Genomic DNA, 23,268 nt, shown 5'->3' on the forward strand with positions numbered 1-23,268 from the left:
TTTTCTCTCTTTGCTTTTTGTTTTGTCTTGATTTAATTAGATAAATATCTAAGCACAGGTTATTTCTGATAGTAATGCTTTATGATTAAAGTTAGACATCTTTCAATCAGCCTCCTTCTTCCTTCCTTTTACAGATGCAACATTTAAGGCCTCATTAATATAGAAATACCTACAAATCATTCAAAATCCAATCAAATAGGATTTATTTATATAGCATATCTAGAAACATTTGCCGCTAAATATTCGACTGTGTAAATAAAAAAAAAACTTGAAGTAAAAGAAATTTTCTTAAAACACTGAACTGTAGGAAAAGCCTTTTGTATTTACGTATTAAAGCTTTCTCTCCTGGATTCTTTCCTGAGAAGAAATCACTTAAAATAACACTTAATAATGTATATGTATTATATGACTATGAGACATGACAACAGATTAGACAGAAATTGTAATCTTACTCAGAGCAGAAATGGCTCAGGTTACAAATGGCAACTGCAGGCCTTAATGCTCAGTTCTGATTGTTTTGTGTGTGTGAAATCCAATTCTTTTGCATGCTTGTTCACATTTCTAAATACATGCGACTCTTATGTGATCTCCTGTGGGAACTCCATTCACACAACTTAAGTGTTGAGGATGCAATGACATCACAAGCGAGCATGGTCTGTTTTTATGGAAGTAAACATGGATGGTAGTGCAGGAGGGCATCTTGCAATCTTTCGGTTATTTATTAACCTCAGCCACTGCTCTCCACATTATCGTCCACCATAGTTGTTGTTTTTCTTCCTACTTCTGCACAGCAAGACGCAGAATAGCTTTGAGTATTAATGGCGTTCAGGTCGGTTGAATGCGACCTGGCCATTCAGACACAGGCGGCATTTAAAAAGATCAGACTCATATCGGATTCAGGACTGCATAGCCAATTGGTCTTTTTCGCATTGGGAAAAATCAGACCTGTGTTGTTCAGACTGTCATGAACGTAGCCTAAGTGTTCTTGATCAAGGACAATCTGAATGCACAGTGACAGAGCTCTCTCTTAAGAATAATCCACCCTGTTTGCTCCCATTTTATTCCCAAAACTTGTTATGTACATAACGAAGATAATTACTTTTTATCCTGACAGACGAACTGTCCTAATTAGATACACTGCTTGGGAAAACGTCAGCCTTAACATGTAACAGGCAGGTAAAATTAGGGTTTAACAAATGCACATAAATAATAAATAATTTCAACAGTACAAACTTATAGGAATTTTGTTTATATGCAATTTAAAAATGTAATGGGATATTTGGACCTGGACATATCAGTACTAGTGGTGATAAATGTGATGTCTACATCAAAGAAATTGAGCTTTATTTGAGTATATTGAATCATGTCTGTATTGGTTTCTTCTTCTCTTTATATTGATGCTGCAGCTGTTTTATGTTCCCATCAGTTCCTGACTTTGTGCACTCAGGGAGCAAAAGAGAAGAATAAGTGACGTGGGTGTGGTTTTTTAAGAATCAAGCTGATGATTTTTGTTCTTGTATGCACACTTTAAACTCAAACCGACACTTGATAAAGCCGTAAACCCTCCCTGCCAAGGTTTTTTTTTCTTTCTAAAGGTTTTCAGGAGGAGGGGCAGGATGATTTTATACCCAAAGTTGCATTCTTTCTCTGGTCCCCATGGAAATCCCCCCCCCTCTTGTATCCCTTTTTTGCCAACAACTGTAAAAAGAGGCCCAAGTCACAAAATGACTTCATCTTGACCTTTCCTGTTTTGTTGTTCAAATACAAAAAAATATATGTTGTAAAAGAGGCAACTTAGAAGTTCTTTCCTCCTGTATCCAGACCGGTTCAGGTAAGACGTACACCATGGGAACCGGCTTCGATGTCAACATCGGAGACGAAGAGCAGGGCATCATTCCCCGGGCCGTCCACCACCTGTTCAGGGGGATCGAGGAGCGCAGACAGGCTGCCACCGAGCAGGGCAGGCCTGTCCCTGAGTTCAAGATCAACGTGCAGTTCCTGGAGGTACAGAACCACTTACAGAGATCAAAGCAGACCTGCTTGATCAGATTAAAACTGACACATTTGAACACAGCCAAATTAAAACAATTTGTAGAGCGACTTTTGAGCTCTGAACCCACTGAGCTGAAACTGTTTACCTTCAATTAGGTAGAGAAAGAAAGAACATGCTGACAGCCAGAGGTCAAAGGTCTACCGTGGGTTGTTAAAGTGCCCAGATGACCCCAGCACCATTAAACTGTCATTAGTTGTCTCTGAGGTCAACCTCTTTCTTTATTTTTAACTGACACCAAGTGGCTGCTGACAGCTGCTGAGGAAACAGCTGAATGTAGAAGATGACTAATCATTTGTCTGTTTTGGCCGTTTTCTTTTATTTTTCGCTTCCTTTGATTGTTTTCTCCGTCTCTTTAACCTGCCTTCTAGCTGTACAACGAAGAGGTTCTGGATTTGTTTGACACGACCCGAGACCTGGAGGCCAGGAGGCAGAGGTCCAACATCAAAATCCATGAGGACGCCAATGGGGGCATCTACACCGTGGGGGTCACCACCCGTACCGTCACCTCGGCTGCTGAGGTCAGCTTTAAGCAGACGCCACACTACTGCACTGGAAAACTACTGCTTAGTGCTAATCGACATTTACTGCTCCCCTGTTAAACTGAACTAAATATATGTTTAAAAACATGTTTTACTGTTTTTAAGTACAACATTCACTCAGGGATAATTAAGTTTCAAACTCTAGGGAGTATAAACATGAAAATACAGAAGGGTTTGTCCTTTAGCCACTCTTAAAAGGGCAAAAGACCATAAAATATGCCAGAAGATGCTTCTTGACCTTATATGTTGAAATCTGCTTATATAAGCAAAGTTTAATTTCACAACATATGCCTTCATTTTATTTTATTACTTAAATAAAAGTAAAGTACTGTAAGAAAACCAGGAAGGTCAAGCATCCATGTTTATCTTTGGCACCGTACACCCGTTAAAAAAGTCTCTGAAGTGAGAACTGCAGTAAAGGGAGGCATTTATGGTCACCCAGTCTCCATAAGAGCCACTAGATGCTCGTATATACAACCCAACCATGGTGCAAAGGATGGAGGAAAAATGTTTTAAATATAAACAAGAGAAGGGTAGTAATTAATTACTGTTTAATAAGCTCTATATACTTTAACCGTATTTCATTTTGAGGTGATGCTAATTATAAAACATTATTGATTAGGGCCTGTGATGCATCTCAAATAGTGGAATTCCTTTTCTGAAGGGCACCACTGATGCCTTTGTTTAAAAAAATATATATATTTGGATGTTTTTGAACTAAGATAACCTTTAAACCTGCTTTTGAAAATCCTTATACGCTGATGATACCCCTGTTTCTTACTGTGTGATAAAAACATTTTTTTGTGCTGAACTCACAAGCAAATATTCACATTTACATCGCTTCGCCCTTCAAACTAACAGATGATGCAGTGCCTGAAGCTGGGCGCCTTGTCTCGCACCACAGCCAGCACCCAGATGAATGTCCAGAGTTCGCGCTCCCACGCCATCTTCACCATCCACCTCTGCCAAGTGCGAGTCTGCTCTACTGATAACAATGTAGGTACCACACGAGACTACAGCCAACAACTGCCCCACCGGTCATGATAAGCCTTAAACTGATTCCTTGAGTGTGGCTCATGTCTCTCCTTCCCATCCAGGATAATGTCACCGATAACCGGCTGGCTAGTGATTCAGAGATAAATGAGTTTGAAACGCTGACCGCCAAGTTCCACTTTGTGGATCTGGCCGGCTCAGAGAGATTGAAAAGAACCGGAGCCACAGGAGACCGAGCAAAAGAGGGCATCTCCATCAACTGTGGACTGGTGAGGAAGTTGACTTCAGTTGACTTGAGAAGAGAAATAGAGCAACAGAGACATCTGGTGGTTAGAATAGGAAGTGCGCTACATTTAAAAAAAAATATATTTTTGAACTCCTCAGCTTGCCTTGGGAAATGTCATCAGTGCTTTGGGGGACCGAAGTAAACGCTCCACCCACGTGCCTTACAGAGACTCCAAACTCACCCGGCTCTTACAGGACTCACTAGGCGGCAACAGGTTTGTGGGTCCAATTACTGGAGAGAGACATTTCATCCAGGAAACATGGATCCTCATTTCTGTTTTTTCCTTTTTTTTAAGCCAAACTGTCATGATCGCCTGCATCAGCCCATCTGACCGAGACTTCATGGAGACCTTGAACACCCTAAAGTATGCCAACAGGGCCCGAAACATCAAGAACAAGGTAATGGTGAACCAGGACAGAGCCAGCCAGCAGATCAGTGCCCTCAGGACGGAGATAGCCCGGCTGCAGATGGAGCTGATGGAGTACAAGACGGTAGGAATATGAAGGCTCCGATATACCGAAGGAGATAAAGCAGGACAGAGACTGACTGATGATCTGCCTTGATGCACAGGGGAAACGTGTGTTGGGGGAAGATGGTGTGGAGGGCATCAATGATCTGGTCTATGAGAACTCAATGTTGCAGACGGAGAACAACAACCTGAGAGTGAGAGTGAAGGCTATGCAAGAGACTATTGATGCACAGAGGATGCGGCTGACGCAGCTCCTCAGTGAGCAGGCCAGCCAGGTCCTCGCTAAAGCAGGTGGGAGTCATAGTTTCAGACGCTGGGTATGTGATCAAAGAGTAGATAGATGATTTCTACATCCATATTCTTTACATATAAAGCTGTTAAAGGCAAGTTTCTGGGCATAATGGTACCTCATCTGTTTGTAGGTGAAGGGAGTGAAGAAATTGGGAATATGATTCAGAACTACATTAAAGAAATCGAGGAGCTACGGTCAGTATAAAAATATATTTTTATTATTATTGCCATTAACTGAACTAATTTACTTTGAGCTTCAGGTTTTCAGACAGGTCTTTGTGCGTCTTCCAGAGCGAAGCTTCTCGAGAGCGAAGCTGTGAATGAGAATCTGAGAAAGAGCCTGTCTCGGGCGTCGGCCCGCTCATCGCTGTACGGCGGCCCAGGCTCCTTTTCCTCCGCCCTGATCGCCCCGGAGAAGGAGGCCAGTGACGTCATCGAGATGGCCAAGAAAAACCTGGAGAAGCTTAAGAAGATGGAGAAGAAGAAGAAGAAAAGGTGCAGTACGGCTTCTTTGATCAAGTTTGCAGGGTTTCGCTACCAGTATTAAAGACCGAAACTCCTTTTGTCTGCTGCAACGCCTTGTAGCTGCTCTATCTCGTCTCTCTGTCCCTCTGCTGTCTTGTTAATTTCCCTGTTCTCACTCCCGCCCTCTCCACGTTCACCCACTCCCTCCCCACTCTCTCTCTAAAGGCTGAGACGGTACGAGGAGAATCAGCACCCTGAGGCTGAGCTGGCCAGGTCTGCTTTACAAAACAGAATCTGACAGAATCGCTCAAAAGCGAGATTATCCAGATTAACAGACAGGATTTTTACCTCATCGTCGTCCCAGATCCTCCTTCTAACATTTCCCTAAATTAACAGTAACCTCCTTTTCTGTCCCTGCAGGTGGTTTGTGCCCCTATAGCGAGACAGAGTTTCTAAATGTGTCTAGTTGTTGCTTGTTAATTGTACTCTAATACCCTCTGATCAAGCCTCGATTGTTGCATTAATATGAAAGTTTTGACTCCAGATGAATAACAGTCAGCTTTGTTTTCCTGCTGTGGTGTCATTCATGATGATCTAAGCGATTACATCTAACACTCCATCTTTGTCAAATCCTCACCAATCTGACCTTAACCTGATCAAGTCTCTGACTGTTTACATGTCTCCTTTATCTGTTGATGTTGAATACAGAACAGAATAGAACCAATCTTTAAGCAGTTCTTTTTTTCCCCAGTGTTGTCAAGGAGGAGCTCCCTGACAACGATCAGGAGAGAAGCAACGAGGAGGCAGAGGGGGTAGGTGGCACCTCCTTAGAAGCTCTGATTGTTTTATTTCTGCAGTCCTTTGCTTTTATTGATTATTTCTTAATGATTTTTTTTTTTACGTTTTGAGATATAAGGTATGCTTATTTTTAACCACACCTAAACATTTGTTGTTGTTTGTTGTTTTGGCAGCTTTTTCTCTTAATTTTATAAATAATCTTGATTAGCCTTTAAGAGTAATAAATTAATGTTGGCTCTTTTTCATAAAAACATATTTGCTCTTATTAGCCTCTTTTCTATGCATTTCTTAGCAAAAAAAAACATTTGAATATATTATTAATATCAAAATTTAGAAGGGCAAATATCAATACAATGGTAAAACTGCGCCCCCTGCTGCTTCAACAGGGTACCTGCATCACTCTTATCTATGGGACATTATATGCTTTCCTTCATGTTCTGCAGGAAGCAAGTGGGCATGAAGACGGAGAAGATGCAGATGGAGAAGAGGATGACTTCGATATGGAAGGAGAGGAGTCGTCTGAAGGTTCAGACTCAGACGAGCTGGATGAGAAAGGTGAGATGAACTTGCAATGAAGCAAGCGGCTCCTGCATGATGTTAGCGGATCTGACGGTGAGCTTTGAACTTCAACGTGCAGAAAACGTGCAGGCTGACCTGGCCAACATCACGTGCGAGATCGCCATCAAGCAGAAGCTGATCGATGAGCTGGAGAACAGCCAGCGGCGCCTCCACACCCTCAAGCAGCAGTACGAGCAGAAGCTGATGATGCTGCAGAACAAGATCCGAGACACGCAGCTGGAGAGGGACAAAGTTCTGCACAACATGGGTAACACAGAACCTGGGTGTTTTACTCGACCTAAGCAAACAGTGTTTAAAGAACAGTTAACCTTGCATCACCAGGCTCAGTTGAATCGGGCACTGAGGAGAAAGCCAAAAAAATTAAGGCAGAGTACGAGAGAAAGCTGAGCAGCATGAACAAAGAGCTGCAGAAGCTCCAGTCGGCGCAGAAGGAGCACGCCCGCCTGCTAAAGAACCAAACGCAGTACGAGAAGCAGCTGAAGAAGCTCCAGCAGGATGTCAACGAGATGAAGAAGACTAAAGTAAAGCCCTATCTTAGTTTAAAACCAACAATTCCATAAGCCTTTAAAAGGTGGGATAGTTTATCCTGTTGTGTTCCTCCACCAGGTGGCGCTGATGCGTCAGATGAAGGAGCAGCAGGAGAGGAGTAGGGCAACAGAGTGCAGGAGGAACAGAGAGATCGCTACTCTGAAGAAGGACCAGCGCAGAGCAGAGGCAGGAGCAACTGAGAGATGATCTGTGTGATTGGAAAAAAGACAAGAATATTTCAAAACTCAACTTTTTATTTCATGTTTCAGCTTCAAGTGAGGCAGCTGGAGGCCCAGAAAAGACAACAGGAGCTGATCCTTCGCAGGAAGAATGAGGAGGTAAGGCCTGTATTTAAGAAAGGCAAGTTAAAAACTCATTTGTGTAAGAAAAGGAATCTTTAAACATTTTTATTTTTCACTGTTTGCAGGTGACGGCTCTGAGGCGACAGGTGAGACCAGTGTCTGGAAAGGTGAGCAGGAAGCTGAGCTCACCGGAGTCAGCTCTGGAAGCTTCATCAAGAGGGAACCTCGGGCGGCCGCGGACGTCCGGAGCAAACCCGTCCAATGGAGCGAGGTTCGTCACGTCACCTAGCTCACAGCAGCGGTAAGAGTTCAGCAGCTCTAATGGAGTCACCTCCCCTTCCAGGAGCTCCACCATGAGGATGGGGAGCATCTACCTGAACAGGACGGCCAGGACAAAGTGGCAGTCTCTGGAAAGACGTGTCAGTGACATCATAATGCAGAGGATGACCATTTCCAACATGGAGGCAGACATGAACCGACTTCTGAAGGTAACAGACGGACGCCAAGTAGTGAAATAATTAGGAACTGATACATTTTAGAGCTTGATACCTAAAACATGAAAGAAAACAGGACACAGTTTATTTATCTCGCCGTCTTTTCAGCAAAGGGAGGAGCTGACCCGGCGGCGGGAGCGCGTGTCCAGGAAGAGAGAAAAGCTGGCGGCGGACGGCGCTGATGCCGACCGCTCTCTAGCCTCCCTGAACGAGGAGCTGGAGTCACTAGGCGCTAACATCGACTACATCAACGACAGCATCGCCGAATGCCAGGCCAACATTATGCAGATGGAGGAGGCCAAGGTGAGAGGAGGGAATCAATTCAGTTTATGCTGTGGGGACTCTATCTAAACCATATATGGGGTTCAGATAAATAGTTCAATTAAAGGTTTCTAACAAACACCATTTTTTATTCTGGGATTCAGGAGGAAGGAGACACCGTGGACATCACTGCCGTCATCAGCTCCTGCAGCCTATCAGAAGCCCGCTTCCTTCTGGACCATTTTGTCTCCATGGCGATCAACAAGGTACATCTTTCTCCTCCAGTCAGTTTTTTTACATGAAGATAATCCTGAATTTGGATTTTAACACAACGTGAAAAGTAACCTGTCTGATTAGATATGAAAACTGAATCCTCAAACTGTTTAAACCTCCCAGATCCCACTTTAATTATCTTCTTTCATCATAAATGTTTCAGAGAGTTCAATGATTTAGCTGCTGTCCAGCTGTATTAACTATTAGGGCACATATCTCTCCGAATAAGGTTTATAGATTATAAGTCAGTATTATAAGCGGTCTCAACTAACCCAGAGAGAAAAAAGCTTCACATTATTAACTTCGGATTAGGAAATGAAATTAAAGAACCTCCCAAAATTAAGTAATTTGGAAAGAAGGTCTGAGGAAATAGTTATGAGTCTAGTAGGAACTGCTTAAAGCGCCACCTAGTGGTTCACCATTGTAGTTACCTTGTGCAAACCATTTATTAGACTTTTTATTATACCGGTAGAAAAAGGCTTTATTTTTCTATTTTGCTGATTTCCACTGACTCATGCTCCTCCAACTGTATTGGTCTGCAAAATTTGACTGAAAAATTTGACTTTATTCATGGCTGATGTTTATCTAATCCACTCCAACTTACCGTATTTTCACGACCATAAGGCGCACCGTACTAAAAGGCGCAGTCTCAGTTATGTGTGCCATTTCTGTATTTAACACACACATAAGGCGCACTGGACTATAGGGCACGTTTTTTATATACAGGTACATGTCCTCTACTACCTTTAAATACCTCTACTGCGTATTTAAAAATACAGCGGGGGCAAAACTGAGTATGACTGTGCTTTATTCATGTATTTATTACAAAGTATTAATCAAACCTGGGAGCTGGCCGTGAGACAGACACATCGCAGATGACACAGCGCTGTGATCACTCCTAAATTAACTTAAAATCCTGAAACCTGCTGACGGAATATGTTCGCTCTTATTGCCGGTATCCTGGTGCCTGCAGTTTAAATTATTTAGATGAAAATTATATAGGTGCACCGCTGGTATGTGGGGGTCTGAGTGCCTCCGACAGAAATAGTATAGGCACGATAATAATCTGGATGAACTGACTGCAATTATTAAGTTTTCAGGTGGACTTTCTCACTTAAAAACATATTAAAACTACTTTATTCCCACTGATCACAGCAAATATAGCTGCAAGATTTAGATTATTTAGATGAAAAAACACCTGCCAGCCACCGCGGTGAAGAGGAGACCCGCCCAGAGGCTGCTGTTGAATTAAGTTTTCAGGTAGAAAAATAGAGCGGGAGCAAAACTGAGTATGTTTGTGCTTTATTCATGTATTTATTACAAAGTATTAATCAAACCCATCAAAGTCATCATCCTCTGTTTCTGAATTAAACAGCTGCGCTAAATCAGACATGACAGTTTCCCATTCTTCGCTGTCAGAGTCACTTTCCGTGCAGCGCGGCTCCTCAGAAATAATGCCGGCTTTTGCGAAAGCTTGAACAACAGAGCCAGCAGACACGTTAGTCCAAGCATCTACAATCCATCCGCAAACGGTGGCTTAACTTGCCCGGCGCTGCCTTCCACATATCCTGAAACTGTGGTCTCAGTCTGTCATCCATCGCTCCCACGCCGCTCGCAGCCTTACTTTGAACGGCCGCTTCACACCGATGTCGAGCGGTTGAAGTTCCTTTGTCAGACCCCCCGGGATAACGGCGAGCACAGCGTTCATTTGATTCACCTTTTTTTTTCACATCGGCTGTGAGATGGACACGCAGCGATGGTGATGCGTGGAAAAAACCACCTGGTCTCCTCACATACACCTGCCTCAGCCACGCTTTCATCATCTCCTCATCCATCTAGCCTTTTTCATTTGCGTTAATATCATATGTCATCAGAGCGCTGCGTCTGTCTCGCTGTCAGCTCCCAGATCAGCTTCTCTGATTGGTTGATGCGGCGCGTCCAGCAGCAAAACTTCAATTTTTCCATCTCGAGCAGCAGCAGCGCGTTGGCGGTGCGTCAGATGCTTAAACGCTCCCGACGCGCTGCGCCTGCTGCTCAAAACGCGCTGCGGGACCTTTTGCTGCACCTATACGCGCGTCAACCATTGACTTTGCATGTAAACTCTCTGCTTCTGCTGCACCTGCTGGGTCCGGTTCACACCGATGTCGAGCGGTTGAACAGCGAGCACAGCGTTAATTTGTTTCCCCATGTTTTTCACATCAGCTGTGAGATGGGCATGCATGGAGTTACATATTAACAGCGATGGTGATGAGTGGAAAAAAAACACCTGGTCTCCTTACATTCAGCCACTCTTTCATCATCTCCTCAATGAGGTGGTCTCAAAAGTCGCAGTTACAACACACATAAGGCGCACCGCACCAAAGGGCGCACCGCACAAAACAAGACGTTTAAGTGCGCCTTATAGTCGTGAAAATACGGTATATGCTTTGATCCTGTGTCCTTGTATCCATGGCTGTTTATTAGATAAAATAGTGAGAGACTTTAATTTAATCAATTTAATTACATTAAGTCTCAGATTGGATTCGACGAAACTTAATTGCTCTGACAGAACCTGTCAGATCCAGGAAGCAGGCAAAAGTAGAAGAGGCAGTGAACCTTTTTATTAACTGTCACTGTGTTGATTATCAGGGTCTGCAGGCAGCTCAGAAGGACTCCCAGCTGAAAGTGATGGAGGGGAGGCTGAAGCAGACAGAGATAAACAGCGCCACCCAGAACCAGCTGCTCTTCCACATGCTGAAGGAAAAAGCCGAGATCAACCCCGAGCTGGACGCCCTGCTAGGCAGCGCCCTGCAAGGTTGGAAACGCCGAACGAATGGCGATAGCAGCCTACGCACGCCCAGCACAATCACCTTTCCAATCAGCTTTGATTTAACCAAAGTAAAGCTCTGCGCTTTACTTTGCAGGAATCAACTTAAGAAGCAATGAGAAAAATAATAAGAGATCCTTGCAAATTAAAGCGCGGGCAATTTCTCACCTTTTGGGTTTTGGATTTGATTTAATTTCTGTTTGTTTTTCTTCTGTTGTGTTGGTGTGATCTCAGAGTTAGGGTTCCTGTTACCAGGTGAGTGAGAGACATGAGTAGACACATGACTGTGTATGAGAGAGCAGGGTACGGAACGTGCACACTACATGATTTCCATTAAAAAAGAAAAAAAAAAACAGAACTACCCGAATCCCCTGGTAGAGATGAGTAAAAATCCTTCAAATAGATGTAAGAAGGTTCCCAATGCCCTTTAAAGAAAACAGGCCCACAGCATCACAGATACCCCACCATACTTAACTGTGGGTATGAGCTGCTTTTCCACATATTCACCCTTTATTTCATCTCAAACCCAACCTGAAGTATTTGGTTCAATCGGAGGACATAGATTAAACATTTTCTCTCACAAACGGAGACCTTTAAAATTTTAGCAAACTTTGCATGTTCACATTTTTTATGTTAAGCCAAAAAAAGGCAAATTTCTGCCCTCTTAAACAACCAATAGCATTTAATGCCTCTCTTTGCTGTAATCTCTTTTTACAGCCTTACATCGACTGAAGATCGGCTCAGAAAAACGAGCCTCTACACGATAAAGAGATATGAGGTCAAAGGTCACAGATTGGTCATTCTTCCATTTATTTCATTGAAACCATTGGGGGGGGGGGGGGGGGGCAATAAGTGTGGAGGCTGCTTTAATCCAGCAAATATGATCTATTTGAATAAACAGGAAGGAGCAATATAGTTAGGGATGTAACCATTGATATTAGAGATTTTCTATTGAGAGTGCAGACGTGCAAATGTATTAATCAGTGTTTGTTTTTATTGATTCATTTGGATTTTATTTTATTTTTTTTCTATTTATACCTCACTTTCCCTTATTTTAGTTGTAGTAGACACAAAATTTAAGGAAAAGTAAAACTTTTGTTAAAAAAAAAGAAAACGAACAAAAAAAGGAGGAAATCTTGAAGTGTGCATCTTTATTAGACTAACCCACGTCAAGTAACTCCGCCATAACGTGCATGGCTCCTCGGTCACCTCCTGGTCAGTCCCATTTCAGGACTAAAACTTTACAGATGCTCCCCTGTGTCCAAAGCAATGTGTGTTTGTTCTGCTGTTCTGTGGTTGAACTTTTTCTCACTTACGCTTTCTCCCCTCATCCCACACCTAATAATAAGTCTTCACCTTTGTGACCTTCTACTTTGTTCTAAGCTAATTAAGATAACATTGTTTTTTTTTTTTGAATGGATGCATGTAAAAATGGTACAAACTGACTCTTTACGGATGTGTTCTTATTCCTTCCAGCTGCAGAAAACGGGGACTGCAGCAGCAGCGACGAGTCTACACAATGTCCAGCTACAGATGGCAGGTAGAAAACTATGGACAGGCTGGGGGCCAGGGTTTTTTTTCCTTTTTTTTTTTTTTTTTCTCCTTTTCTTTTTTTACAATGGGGGCACAAAACAAAAGAATGACAAACAAAAACAAATAACAGATTTCCCCTTTAAGTCTATTGCAAAATCAAGTTTACAGACTCTAACAATTAACCAAGACTTAACTATCATCTTTTCTTAATATGACTGGAGCCTAAAGCTGATTCTAATTGTAAATTAGAAAGTAAATTAGGAAAGGCGAAATATTAAATTGGCCCAAGGGATCAATCAGTTAGTCAGTGCATATACTCATAATAAGAAATTATACTATTAATTCCACCAAAGCTGGTTTAAAAAAGCAAACGTTTCTTAAAATCAGCGCATTTACACTTAATTTGAGCAGGCAAACAAGATGATTTACCAAAGGAATGGGTGTTTTTTTTCATAATTCAATATGATCTACTTGAAATAAGCTAATGGAATTTTTTTTTTTAATATAATTTTAACTTAGATTATTCTATTAGATTGGCTAATTGTCTTACTGAACTGCTCAATACACTTAATTCAAGTCAACATTTGACTCAACTAGATTTTAGTTTTTACAGTGTATGTTTTCAGTACAGGGGCTAGATCCTGTTCTAAAGGAGTCGGGTTCCCAAGACCCCTGCTAATGTTAATGAATATTTGAATGGTGCAGAACTCTGGGTAAAAAATCTATTATTTATTATTAAATAAATAATAAATTATAAAATATATATATATATATTTTTTTTTTTTTCTTTTTTGATTTGCCACATAAGTCAAAGGCTGATTTCAAATTTAACAACTGCAGCTCCTAGACCCTGTTCTTTCAGCTTTCATGGAGACAACAGTAAGAATTATCATTTAAAAAAACAAAAAACAGCTCCAGACTTTTAGATTTTCAGGTGTTATTAACCTTTTATAGGGCAATTTACCATTTCTACTCAAATGCATACTCCTTACAAATGTCGCCTCCATCCCTCAGTGAGATTTAGAAGCACAATATCTATATCCAGCCATTCAGCAACGATACTGCTACATGGCTGTACATCTTATTTTGGCATTTGACCAATTAGATGAACACTTGAATGATATATTACCTACTACAAATTAAATTGAAAAAAGGTAAAAAGTAAAAAAAAAAAGGTAAAAAGCTAATTGAAAAGTTAAAAAGTAAAGTAAAAAAGTTACTAAGCCTAGTTAACAATTATATTAAGGTTTATAAACTAAACTAACAGTATCAGCATTAATGCCTCTAAGGTTATGTTGTACCAAAAAATAAAAATGTTTCTTTGTGTTTTTTCATGAATTTCTTATAGAAGCACTTATTTTTGTTATTTTTCTTAATATATTTGGGCAAGTTGGTGTTCTTGTTATTTGCCATCAAAATGTTACAAAGGTAATAAGGTCTTGTCCTGGATTCCAATAACACTATGGATTTCACTTAGTGGCAAATAAAGGGTTAAACAAAAGAAACACACATAGAGGATCATTTGCAAACTTGGACTGTAGCGTTTTTTATATAAAACAAAACAAAAAACAGAAGTTACACAAATGCAGCAAAGAGCCAACACCTAACATATGCAGTTATTAATATTTTCATGGGCCACTCAGAAAAAACAAAAAGAAATAATGTATTTTTGCGAATTCTGTTAAGTGGCCTCTTCATATACGTCCTGTCAAACAAAGGATTCATATAGTTCCTGAGCGCCAGATAAGACCATTAGGATGTCTTTATTCTAAAAGAACTAGGATAGAAAACACACAATCTTCTTTATTGGCAGCACTATTGGGACTTCACTGATGCAGTTCATCTTGCTAAAGAGTCAATTTAATGAAGTCTGATCTAGAGTTCTATATCTAGAAACCCAGAGCTCATCTAAGTTCTATGATTATTTTTCACTCTAATGTCCAGAATCTTACCAAAAGTTCAGTTTATAATCTATAATCTATAAGAAGTGGGCCCTGTGTAGTCTTTTGTTACTAAAAGTGCTAAATAACCCTGCTAACAATTAAGTGATGCTTAGTGATAAAAAAAAATCAGTAAATTACCGGTATACAATAAAATTAAATATTTAGGTTTTAATGTTGAAAATTAGATGGTGAAGAGGAGGAAAGACCTAAGCTATTTTAGGATACTGAAATAAAGGGAATAAACAGCTTTATATGAGCAGTTCTCTAACTGATGAAATGTCTCTTTTTCAGCACAATGTCATCAGATTTGATGAAGTTGTGTGGCGAGTCCAAACCAAGAGGAAAGGTAGATTATCGTTCATTTCTCTCTGTGTTTAATCTTTAGAATTAAAACAGTTATTTTAAAGTGTTTATAAGTAGCTCTTGGTAATTGGAGTTATTTTTATTTCAACCTGTTTTGGCCCCTCAGGCTCGAAGGCGGACTACCACCCAGATGGAGCTGCTCTATGCTAGCAGTGGAGATTTGGCCTGCGAGTCCCCCACCGGAGACTTCCCGTCTCCTCTGCTGCCCCTCGCGGAGCGAGGGCCGGCAGACATGTGGGGTCACCCAGCTGGTCAAGCCCCAGACCACGAGCGAACGGTCTCACCATCTGCGCTGTCTGCCAGGCCAGCTGGCTTGTAAGTTCAGAGAAAATATTTCTCCAAGGAAGCCAGAAATCTCAAAGAGGCAGAGTTCAGTCTGAGGGAAAACATGATTTCTGCATTTTTAGGTCGGAATTAATTTGGGGGGGAAAAATCAAGAAAATGGAAAAATATTTGCATTTATAGTCTTGAATTATAACCTAAATTATGCATTTCTTCTTTGTCTTTGTCCTGCTGGCCCCCATCTTTTTATGCTGTCTTCTTTATGTCTTTTGTTTCTTTCCATAACTTTGTCCAACAATCCCTTGTCCCTACTTCTCTCTGACCTTCTTTTCTTCACTCTCTTGTGTCCTTCCTCTTTTTAATCACTATCTGTCTCTTCCTCTGCCCTTACTTTATTCTATATTACAGTTCATTTCTCCCCTAGATCTTTTTCTTAATGTGCTTTGTTAATTTCATATTCTTTTATCTAACCTTCCCACTTTTGTTTTTTCCTTCTTTCCTTCATTGTCTGCTTCGTCAATTCCTTAACTTCCTTCTTTCTTTTCTTGTGTCCAGTCTTGGCTGTGTCCTTCATTGTTTTATACGATTTGTTCTTTCTTCTCTTTTCTTAAATTTTCTTTTTTTTTGTCCTTTCTTTTATTCCTTGTTTACTTCCTTGGTTTCTTTCCTTATGTCCTTATTCAATAAATTTTTCCTTTTTCTGCCATCCTTCCCCCCTTCCTTCCACCCATCACTCCTTTTTCCTTCCTTGTTTTCTCAAAGTAAAAGTAAAAATTGACGGTGAACTTCCGTATTTTTTTTGTCAAATTAACAAACTGGGGATTTAGAGAACTTGCTGGAAAAGATTTTTTTTTTTTTCCTGCTAGAAAATGTGTCCAAGGACCCCTCAAACTGATTTTGTGGGGATGAATGAGCATTTATACTATATGAGCTGATGAGTGGTCTTGTCTTTAGCTCAGGATCTAGGTCGCCTACGGGAGTGGAGAGGAAACAGCTGGAGGGCTCACCTCTGAACCGCCGGAAGGTGCTGGAAAAAGGCCCCACTGTGCCTCCCATTGCAGCCCCGGCACAGACACCTCCAGCGGGCCCCGCAGAAACTAAAACTAAAGGCAGCGAATACAAATCAATGTAAAAACTTCTATTGCTCAGACTAACATTATTGTTTGTGCTTTTAGCCATCCTCCACATTTATGTAGCCTGCAACTTGTCAGTATCTGTATCTGTCCTCCCCCCCAAGGTTTTTCACCAGACCTTAGGGGGAGATTTTGAAATAGTTTGGACAGGAAACCCTGTCAGGGTTAGATGAGGTTAGGTACAGCTAAAGGTTGTAGGTTTTCAGATGATTTAACTGAAGCAAAGTGGCAAAATGTGGGATTTTTATAGCACAGTAAATGTTACTGAGTAACAATAAGTGGACTGTAGTTATGTGGAACATTTTTTTTTTTTTTGTTTTACAATATCTGGCACAGTGAATAGGTGGGAATACGGACTAGATATGAACCTGGCAAGGCCTTGTGTGTTAGCACTAAGGTTGTATTAAAAACACGGATTGGATTTTGATCACCATGGTATTTTATACATAAATAAGTGGAACGGAGTTGAGTTTTCATGTCGGTCATTTTTTAGTATGAGAAATTTGGAATATGGAGTGAGAGTGTATGAAGACACTGAGATGGGTGAGTCTCACTCCCAAAGGGTGAGAGTTGACAGCCCTGTATGTCTGGGATTGTCACCAATGTTCATTCAAACTTTTTTTTAACATATAATTATACTCAAATTTGATCTAAATTAAGATTAGTATAAAAAGGTATGAAATGATATTCCCTAAAACTTTTCTTTAGTGTCCTTTAAGGCTAATGCACTTCCTATCTCTCTCAAAAACATTTTTTTCCCCAATTTACCTCACATATTAATATTTTTTTAGATTAATTAAATCATATCAAACATATAAAAACATGCATCATACACTAGTCAGTTATTTACATCTCACAGCATAGCAGCTTTGTGTTGTTAGCTAAAAAGGTTCCCTACATTTCTATATTTGACTATTCTGGGTTTTTTGTTCCTTTTTTTCAGGCTTGATGATTCGCCTGTATTTGAAGGAAACAGGTAATTTATTCCAATCATTTTATTCACTTATGAGCTTCTTGACACTATTCAATTCCGAAGAACTGAATGAAAAATATAACATTCAGCTGCAAGTAGCACATTATTAAATTCAGGGAAAATGATCTTCCAACTCTGCAGTTTCAATTTGCAGGTTATTGGTTGGTGAATTTGTAATGGAAATGATAAATAACAATTGCATTATTCTGTGCCATGTTTCTAGGGGTGTGATCAATCCTGTGACGGCTCCTAAGAACAGTCGGGGCTCCAGGATTCAGTGCGTCCACGTAGCTGAGGGCCACACCAAACCTGTTCTCTGCGTGGATGCAACAGATGACCTACTTTTTACTGGCTCTAAAGGTAAAGACTCAAAATTGGATGGCAAATTAGTTTTTTCATTGAATGCATTTGTTTACAAATCTTTTTCGCAGATCGGACTTGTAAGGTCTGGAATCTGGTGACGGGCCAGGAGATCATGTCTCTCGCAGATCATCCCAATAGTGTCGTCTCAGTCAGGTACTGTTCAGAAATAACTTAACCCTTTATAGGCCAAGTTACCATTTTTGATCACTTGCATACCCCTTAGAAATGGAGTCCCCCCGATGCTGCTACACGGCTGTACATCTTAATTTGGCCTTTGACCAATTAGATGAGCCTTTACATGTTATATATTACATACTGTGAATTAAGATAAAAAAAGTTAACAAGTCAAGAAAAAAGTTAAAAAGGTAATTGAAAAGTTAAAAAGTAAAGTTAAAAGGTTAATAAGCCTCTAAGGTTATGTTGTACCTAAAAAAAAATGTATTTCTCATAAATTTCTTGTTATTTTTCTTAATATATGCAGGCAAGTTGGCATTTCTTGTTATTACATTGACATTCATTTATGTCATGAAAATATACATATATTTTGAATGTTACAGAGGTAATACGGTCTTGTCCTGGATTCCAATAACACTGCAAAAATGATCTATACATTTGTGTAAATGTCTTAAAATAAGTGTATTTACCCTTAATTTGAGTAGGTAAATAAGAAAATCTCCCAGTAGGAGCATTTTTATCCTTAAAATTAGATTATTTCATATTATGCACTTGAAATAGGCGACTCTATTTAAAACGTAAATTTTCTTATTTCATTTGCAAAGTGTCTCACTTACCTGCTGAATTCAAGAAAAAATGCACCTATTTTAAGAAAAATTGACTGAGTTAGATTTCATTTTTTTGCAGTGCACTCTTTGATTGAAATTTAGATATTTAAAGTCTTTCACTGAGTGCCCTATAAAGGGTTAAGTTGATATTATTCCTAATATTCTCTTAAATGATTATTTTATTGGGTATTTTGTTTTTATCATAGGTACACCTCCAGCCTTGTCCTCACTGTTTCCTCTGCCTACATCAAAGTCTGGGATATTCGAGACTCCGCTAAGTGTATCCGTACACTGACGTAAGTACAGAAACTTGTGTAAAAGCAAACACAATTAACCATAAGGGATCTAGTTAGAACATGCTCTTGTGATGATCAGGTCATCAGGCCAAGTGGGGTCAGGGGATACATGCTCCACTGCTAAAAGTTTATCTATCCCACCGGGAGAGAGTCAGATAAACCAGATCGCCCTCAACACTTCCGGCTCGTTTCTGTACGCTGCGGCTGGGAACTCCATCCGCATGTGGGACCTCCGCAAGTAAGCTTCCACACATTGGATTTTAAAAGCTGGGGTCATGCCCATATTTATTTGAGTTGATAATTACTCCATTTGCAGGATTTTTTCAGAGAACTAATTAAATTATCCTTTAAGGTTTGTCTCTACTGGAAAGCTAATAGGCCATTTGGGGCCTGTGATGTGTCTGACAGTCGAAAAGACGGGCCATGGACAGGACACCGTGCTCACTGGCTCAAAAGACCACTATGTCAAAGTAAGAACTTTCAATCACTGTTTAATGTAAATAGAAACGCTTTGTCTTTGCTTTCCTGATACCAATAATTAGGGCCATCCATAGGGTAAAAATGGGTTTAGGGTATTCTTTAATACCTTTATGTCAAAATGCCTTTATGTGAAAAAGTTGTCAGCCAGCCTTACCTAAAGTCTATGAAAGTCATCCCAGCAAGACGATTAAAGAATTTTTTCCTGTCTTTCTTCAATTTAAGAATCGATAGCATAAATTCAATATGACACTAGGATAAAAGAACTTGCCTTTAAAATGGTTGTCCGTGATCATAGCTCACACTCACCACTTCACAGGATAGGTTTTAGGTTAAGTTTTAGTTCATTTAAGATCTAGCAATGTCGTAATGCAAGAAAAAAAATCAGCCCTATCTCTACCTCTGATGTTTGGTGCTCAAGTGCAATATTTTGTCCATGTTGTTTCAAACTGTTCTTTTATTCCACTTGGCTGACTGCTGCTTTTCTTTTGAAGATGTATGGCCTTCCAGCGCTATAAGGCTTCAATGGTTCTAATTTTTGCTCTCTCTTTATTACGGTTTTATAAACGGGAAGGTAGCCTCCCTCCGATTTGTTATCATCTCTCTGTCCTCCATAGTACCAAAGGTGTTTTATTATTCATCTCTACCTAATATAAGGCAGCACTTTTTCATGTCAGGAACCACTTTCTGTTAACCCCATTGTAAAATTCTGGCTAACAGATAACTTATGTAAGGGATAAACCTGTCTGTCTTTCCAGATGTTTGAAGTAACTGAAGGTGCACAGGGCAGCATCAGCTCTAGTTACACGTTTGAACCCGCCCACCAGGACGCCGTGGAGTCTCTGGTTATTCATGGTGACGTCTTCTATAGCAGCTCCAGAGATTATTATATAAAGAAGTGGGACATGGGAAGTAAAAAGTTTGTACAGGTAAGACGATGTAGTTTGATTTCTGAAGCGTAGAAGTGATCCAGGTTTAATAGTGGGTTTTGTTGTCGCCTAATAGTCAGTCAGCACACAGACAGACTGGGTTAGTGCTCTGGGCGTGGTTCCAGGCTCCCCAGTGCTCCTCGGGGGATGCAGAGGAGGGCTGCTTCGCCTTTGGCATACCGACTCACTGGCACCCCTTGGTGAGGTCCAGGGGCATGACAGTCCCATCAATGGCTTGGCAACCAACAGTACCCAACTATTCACAGCCTCTGAGTAAGTCACAAAATGTTTTCTCATGAGGGATTCCTATATATAAATGCAATGTTCTCTTCATCTCATGTACTTTATTATCAAATCTTTTTGTGCTTTTCTTTTTATTTTATACAACAGTGACCGCACAGTGAAAATTTGGGAAGCAAAAAACTGCTTGGAGGAAGGACACTAACAGCTGCTCTCTGGTGTCGACAGACATCCAGTCTACATGTTAGCTTTTTTCACTCAAGGTTGATGTTGGTCCACTATTGCTGCCCATAAGTGATCTGCATCAGGAAAACCAAATTGGATGTTATTTTTTCCAGGTGAACTTAGTTACTGATATTTTAGGTCAACACCAATTCGCAAAACAGGAAGGCCTTTAAAATGTCTTCTAGAGTTACAGTGGCCTGATGTCAGTCAGGAAAATATGATTTATTCTTTTGTATTCATTCTGGGATCTGGATCCAGGAGGGCAACATCTATGCATAGTGTTGTTTTTTGTGTTAAATAAATGTGGTTAGTCTTCAGCATCGTTTTGTAATCAAAGCCTTGAAAATTTCTTCCAACATCATTAATAACTGTGATCATATCTTGTGTGTTGACATGATGTCCTGTTTGTCACAACAATGCAGTGCAGGTCATTTTGGTTGTGCGAGTGTGTTTGTGTGGGGGAAGTTTCCAGATGTTGCAGATGACAGGACCAAGATACTAAAAGTTTGTTTGTAAAGTTGTTTCTGCCCAACACGCCTTTGATAAAATACTGGTTATGGTCCATTTGTGGCATGTTTTTTGCTCATTTTTCTTTTTCCTTTTTGATTTTATAAAAGAATAAAATGATGCAAGAACTTCAGAATATAAACCCAGTCCATGCCTTGAAAAAAAAGCTCAAATAAAATGAAGTTACTAATTGCATCATTTGGAATAGGCTAAAACTTTGAAATGCTAATTTAGCTTGGCAAATTATTTAGCTAACAAAATTGGTTTACTTTTTTTTATCAATAAAAAACCAAATACTTAAACTAGATTTGATGCAAACCTGTTTAGGTTGTCAGATAGATGTGATTACTAAGTAAAAATTTAAAACGTACGTGTTGGCTTTTTTTTTTTTTTTTTTTTTTGGCAGAAACTGGCTTCCGTACATTTTGCTTCTTTTTGCAGATTTATCTTTTCCCTTGAGAAATTTTGGCTGATTGGTTTTGTTATTCTTTTTTTTTTATTTCTCAGCACAAGTAAATCGCCCAAACATTGATAAAAACAGTTCAACCCTCGGGTTTATAAATGACTTTGTCCAGGATTAAGCCAAACTTTTATTTTTAAGTGCATGATGAAATGATTATTTGCCTAATCCAATTTTTTTCATTATTTTTCAACCTTTATTTCTTTCCTCAAACCATATCAAAGAGTTTTAATTTAAACTTTGCAGTCTGGGCATTAATTGATAGTTGACCATGTTACTAACGTCTTAATTTTAACAAAAATCGTTTTGTAATATGGGTGATATTAAATTAATATTATATGGTTGAGGGATTAAGCACTTTGGATGTTCCAACTCGGAGAGCGGTACAGTAGAGTTTGAGTTGCATGTTGCGTGAAAACAGATTTTCCTAACATATTGATATGGTCTGTTCCAAAGACACGAGGCAATTCTGAATTGATTCCTTCATGTACGGTTTGGCTGTGCATGTCTGTTGAACTTGAACTGCTCAAATCCGGGAATCAGTTTTTTTTGTTTTAAATATTACATCTTTTGAATATCTTCGAAAAATCATATTTATTTTTCTTGGCCTCGTCTTACTTCAATGTCATTATGCCTGTCCTGACTGATTTGTTCAGTCTAATGTCTTTAGTTTTATGTGTGATAAATGATGATTTGCACAGAATTTATAGGATGAATTTCTCAGCAATGGGAGTAATTTTTTATTTTATTTTTTTTAACTGCTGCCTGTCATGATTCCTTAACTGTCTGTTTTTATAAGGTATAATTTCGGATGACAAAAATCAGGTACTTTTTTAAAATAACTTGATGTCAGAACCAGATGTATCATATAACACCGTTGTGATTTTTTTTGTTTTTTTCCGATCATATCTCTGCTCAACATTTATTGTTGTGATAATGCTGTTCCTCTATACCAATGACTGTAATTTGCTACTCAAAATGTGAAGAATCCTTCTAATTTTTTGACATTTAGCTGTAGTTATTTTTTCCTTGTGTGTAAATATGTTGATTCTGTCGTGCACAGTTTCATGTAATGGTCACATCAGAAGTGTGTAAATAAATTGTAATATAAGCTTGCTATAAAGGTGTAGTGTGCACGATGACCAAGTGGTGGTAGTGTTGTATAGTATTTGTTTTAGTAAAGTGAAGCCAGTTTTGGCTTCTCTATCTTTCTTTAAATAAAGATGTTTTTTTTTCCAAAAGGCCTCCGTTCTGCAGATAAACACCTGTGGGGATCCCTCTTAGAGTTAAACCTAAAGCAGCATTTTTGCATTTAAGATGCCAAAGGATGAAAAAGCAGAGAAAGGTAAAAAGGGGTCAGAAACTCCACCTGAAGGCAAAACCTAATGTGATGAGTGATGAAACGATCAATATTTAATGCTGCAGGAAATCAGCCAAGGAGTAATCAGGCTGGAAGAAGAACACTGACCCAGAGCTACCTTGACAATATTTATGATTTTCACCCTGACTGTTGTGCTGTCTGGTGTTACCCCTCCTAATTGCTTTCAGGTGATATAAGGCGGCGTGGTTTTGACAGGGAATTACAAATCCAAGAGCAATGATATCCACACGTTAAAAGGACTTAG

The 23,268-nt window shown here is 39.8% G+C and overlaps 1 protein-coding gene across 1 annotated transcript in view; it reads left to right on the forward strand.

Moving 5' to 3' along the window:
- Positions 1 to 21,420, forward strand: part of LOC119776215 (kinesin-like protein KIF21A) — a 43,052-nt gene extending 21,632 nt beyond the window's left edge. Inside the window, exons 3-37 of the mRNA XM_038274502.1 lie at positions 1,822 to 2,004; positions 2,422 to 2,571; positions 3,454 to 3,588; positions 3,690 to 3,854; positions 3,970 to 4,085; positions 4,167 to 4,362; positions 4,442 to 4,631; positions 4,763 to 4,826; positions 4,923 to 5,126; positions 5,322 to 5,369; positions 5,848 to 5,908; positions 6,338 to 6,449; positions 6,532 to 6,720; positions 6,795 to 6,994; positions 7,080 to 7,187; positions 7,271 to 7,339; positions 7,429 to 7,574; positions 7,647 to 7,791; positions 7,906 to 8,100; positions 8,223 to 8,324; positions 10,960 to 11,125; positions 11,372 to 11,392; positions 12,614 to 12,677; positions 14,905 to 14,959; positions 15,083 to 15,291; positions 16,213 to 16,386; positions 17,335 to 17,367; positions 17,588 to 17,724; positions 17,796 to 17,880; positions 18,716 to 18,805; positions 18,885 to 19,043; positions 19,158 to 19,275; positions 20,041 to 20,211; positions 20,288 to 20,484; positions 20,602 to 21,420. Of these exons, the coding sequence (XP_038130430.1) occupies positions 1,822 to 2,004; positions 2,422 to 2,571; positions 3,454 to 3,588; positions 3,690 to 3,854; positions 3,970 to 4,085; positions 4,167 to 4,362; positions 4,442 to 4,631; positions 4,763 to 4,826; positions 4,923 to 5,126; positions 5,322 to 5,369; positions 5,848 to 5,908; positions 6,338 to 6,449; positions 6,532 to 6,720; positions 6,795 to 6,994; positions 7,080 to 7,187; positions 7,271 to 7,339; positions 7,429 to 7,574; positions 7,647 to 7,791; positions 7,906 to 8,100; positions 8,223 to 8,324; positions 10,960 to 11,125; positions 11,372 to 11,392; positions 12,614 to 12,677; positions 14,905 to 14,959; positions 15,083 to 15,291; positions 16,213 to 16,386; positions 17,335 to 17,367; positions 17,588 to 17,724; positions 17,796 to 17,880; positions 18,716 to 18,805; positions 18,885 to 19,043; positions 19,158 to 19,275; positions 20,041 to 20,211; positions 20,288 to 20,484; positions 20,602 to 20,656 (4,512 nt within the window). The 3' untranslated portion in view covers positions 20,657 to 21,420. The remainder of the gene's footprint in view (positions 1 to 1,821; positions 2,005 to 2,421; positions 2,572 to 3,453; positions 3,589 to 3,689; positions 3,855 to 3,969; positions 4,086 to 4,166; positions 4,363 to 4,441; positions 4,632 to 4,762; positions 4,827 to 4,922; positions 5,127 to 5,321; positions 5,370 to 5,847; positions 5,909 to 6,337; positions 6,450 to 6,531; positions 6,721 to 6,794; positions 6,995 to 7,079; positions 7,188 to 7,270; positions 7,340 to 7,428; positions 7,575 to 7,646; positions 7,792 to 7,905; positions 8,101 to 8,222; positions 8,325 to 10,959; positions 11,126 to 11,371; positions 11,393 to 12,613; positions 12,678 to 14,904; positions 14,960 to 15,082; positions 15,292 to 16,212; positions 16,387 to 17,334; positions 17,368 to 17,587; positions 17,725 to 17,795; positions 17,881 to 18,715; positions 18,806 to 18,884; positions 19,044 to 19,157; positions 19,276 to 20,040; positions 20,212 to 20,287; positions 20,485 to 20,601) is intronic.
- Positions 21,421 to 23,268: the final 1,848 nt, after the last annotated feature.

Source organism: Cyprinodon tularosa, unplaced genomic scaffold, assembly GCF_016077235.1.
Source record: "Cyprinodon tularosa strain WSP-4 unplaced genomic scaffold, ASM1607723v1 ctg92, whole genome shotgun sequence".
Classification (NCBI taxonomy): domain Eukaryota; kingdom Metazoa; phylum Chordata; class Actinopteri; order Cyprinodontiformes; family Cyprinodontidae; genus Cyprinodon; species Cyprinodon tularosa.